This window comes from Sinocyclocheilus grahami, unplaced genomic scaffold (genome assembly GCF_001515645.1).
Source record: "Sinocyclocheilus grahami isolate Dianchi unplaced genomic scaffold, SAMN03320097.WGS_v1.1 scaffold2922.1, whole genome shotgun sequence".
Classification (NCBI taxonomy): Eukaryota; Metazoa; Chordata; class Actinopteri; order Cypriniformes; family Cyprinidae; genus Sinocyclocheilus; species Sinocyclocheilus grahami.
Genome location: NW_015508096.1, coordinates 25,179 through 27,704, shown reverse-complemented (window position 1 = coordinate 27,704; position 2,526 = coordinate 25,179). Strand labels below are relative to the sequence as shown.

General features: G+C 38.8%; 1 protein-coding gene across 1 annotated transcript in view; it reads left to right on the top strand.

Annotated features, from left to right (window-relative positions):
* Positions 1 to 2,526, top strand: part of LOC107575819 (scavenger receptor cysteine-rich type 1 protein M130-like) — a gene marked incomplete at its 3' end in the record, with an annotated part of 47,400 nt that overhangs the window by 19,728 nt on the left and 25,146 nt on the right. Inside the window, exons 8-12 of the mRNA XM_016262148.1 lie at positions 128 to 445; positions 1,323 to 1,619; positions 1,737 to 1,814; positions 2,014 to 2,328; positions 2,424 to 2,524. Coding sequence (XP_016117634.1) covers positions 128 to 445; positions 1,323 to 1,619; positions 1,737 to 1,814; positions 2,014 to 2,328; positions 2,424 to 2,524 — 1,109 coding nt within the window. The remainder of the gene's footprint in view (positions 1 to 127; positions 446 to 1,322; positions 1,620 to 1,736; positions 1,815 to 2,013; positions 2,329 to 2,423; positions 2,525 to 2,526) is intronic.

The following is a 2,526-nucleotide window of genomic DNA, read 5'->3' as shown; positions in this document are numbered from 1 at the left end:
CACAAACTCTCAACTGCAGCTCCACACAACAGCTGTCAATCACCTGCCTTGGTGAGAAGAACAACATCTGGACAGATTCTTCAGTTGTTCATGATCAATAATGTGTTTTTCTTTCTCTGAATATCAGGTCGCGGGTCCATCAGGCTGGTGGGTTCTGGGGGAGACTGTGCCGGGAGGCTGGAGGTTTTTCACAGCGGCTCATGGGGGACAGTGTGTGATGACTCCTGGGATATTAAAGATGCTCATGTGGTGTGCAGACAGCTGCAGTGTGGAGTGGCCCTCAGTAACCAGCAGGTACCAGCCTGGTTTGGTCCTGGTTCTGGACCCATATGGCTGGATGAGGTGGAGTGTGAGGGGAATGAGACGTCCCTGTGGAGCTGCTCTTCTCCAGGCTGGGGAAAACATGACTGTCAACACAAGGAGGACGTAGGAGTTGTGTGCTCAGGTAAACATAAATATAAACAATAACATTTCAGTAATGTTTGTGACTGATAATGACCAATATCCTGTGTAATTACATTATATATGGTAACTATATATAGTAACAGTGTGGTTTGGAACTGAGAACCAGTTTTTATTCAGTAATTTTTATTCAATAATTTATTTTACTAAATAATATATATATTTAATAAATAAATAAAATAAACATGTTTTCCAGTGTTAATGTAACAAATGCTAATGCAATACTGTACTACTAGAGAATGCTTTGAACTGCTTAATCATCTGCAGTGCAACACAATACTGAATCTCCAGCATGAAACACCTTGTGTGACCAATGTAGTCCGATTCCTAAATAAATGACTACTTTTTTTCTTTCTTTTCTGAATCTAAAACATGCAGCTTACAACTATCTTTGAAACCTAATTTAATTTTACTAACTGGATGTTAGTAAGACAAAATGTAGATAAAGACACACATTATGCATTTGGTTAGTATTATTTAATAAATATTAATGAAGGAATTGTTGTTATTTATTTATTTGTTGGCTTTATATATAGTTTAGGTCAATTATTGGATTCCATTTATGTGTTTTGGTTTGCATGAAGTGTTTTTGCTCCATTTTTAACTGCATTAATTTCTGTGTTAATTGACCATTAGAATAAAATGTATTTTTAATAATTGTTTTACATTTTATATAGAAATTAATCATCTACAAGAGATGGAATCTGGTCTGTTTTGATCATGAACATCATTGTTGTTTTTTTTTAAGAATTTCTTTTTGAAATGATCTCACCATTTGCCAGTGTAATAGCATTATTTTTTTCCAAATATTTCCAATAAGAGAATTGCTAAATGGTTGAGTCTCATCCTTTTCCATCTAGAGTTTAAAGAGATCAGGTTAACTGAGGGCTGTGAAGGGAATGTGGAGGTTTTCTACAATGGATCCTGGGGTAATGTGTGTTACAACCAGATGGACAGAGACACAGCGAGCCTGATCTGTCAAGAGCTGAACTGTGGAAGATCTGGCAGTGAACCCAGTAATTCAGTGGGACTGAAGCCTCATAATTGGCTTGATTTTTTAAAATGTCGACGACATGACTCCACTTTATGGCAGTGTCCATCTTCACCTTGGGGACAGAATGACTGTGGTAATGAAGTGGCCAAAATCACCTGCTCAGGTAAGATTATATATTTAACTGATTTAAGATGGCTTTAAGAGGTCATGTTTGTTATTTATGATGTTTGTTCTGTTAACTGATGTTTTGAAATTTTAAAATGTTAACATGCAATCTCAGAGAAAGAGATTCTTGAGTCTCCTCAGAGTCGTTTGACATGTTCAACTTCACCATCTCCTCACCAGAGACAATGTACAAGTAAGTTTATGTTATTATGACTATTATGTTATGCTTACGTTTTCTTTATTAATCTTAAATTTTTTATATGTGTACTAAATTATTTTTATTCCACATTCAAAATTAATCACAACTTTAAAGACCTTTAGCTTCAGTTTATGTGTTTTGTGGTAAATGCTGTGCTGAAGCTGGTCAGTGCTGGTTGATGTATGTGCTTTAGATCATGTTGCTCTCAGACTGAGTGGAGGGGAGGGCCGGTGCTCTGGGAGGCTGGAGGTGTATCATAACGCTGTGTGGGGCTCAGTCTGTGATGATCAGTGGGACATCAGCGATGCTCAGGTGGTCTGCAGGCAGCTGGGTTGTGGAGCAGCACTGAGGGCTGATGGGAATTCAGTCTTTGGTGCTGGTGAAGGTGTTGTGTGGCTGAACAGAGTCGAGTGCAGAGGGAATGAGATTCACCTGTGGGACTGTCCTCTCTCCCTGAAAAACCACACTGACTGCTCCCACAAAGAGCACGCTGGACTCACCTGTGCAGGTCACAGAATTTTGTTTAGATCGTTTTAGTGATTTGTGTATTTAAATCAATCAGTTGCATGATTGATAATGTGTTTGTTCTGACAGATTTGCCAGATTTGCCAGATTTGTCAGTGTACACTACTCCTGCCACAACTTCATCAGCTTCTCCTCCAGTGCGCTCAACATCAGTCTCTCCTCCACAAACTCCTCCAGCAGC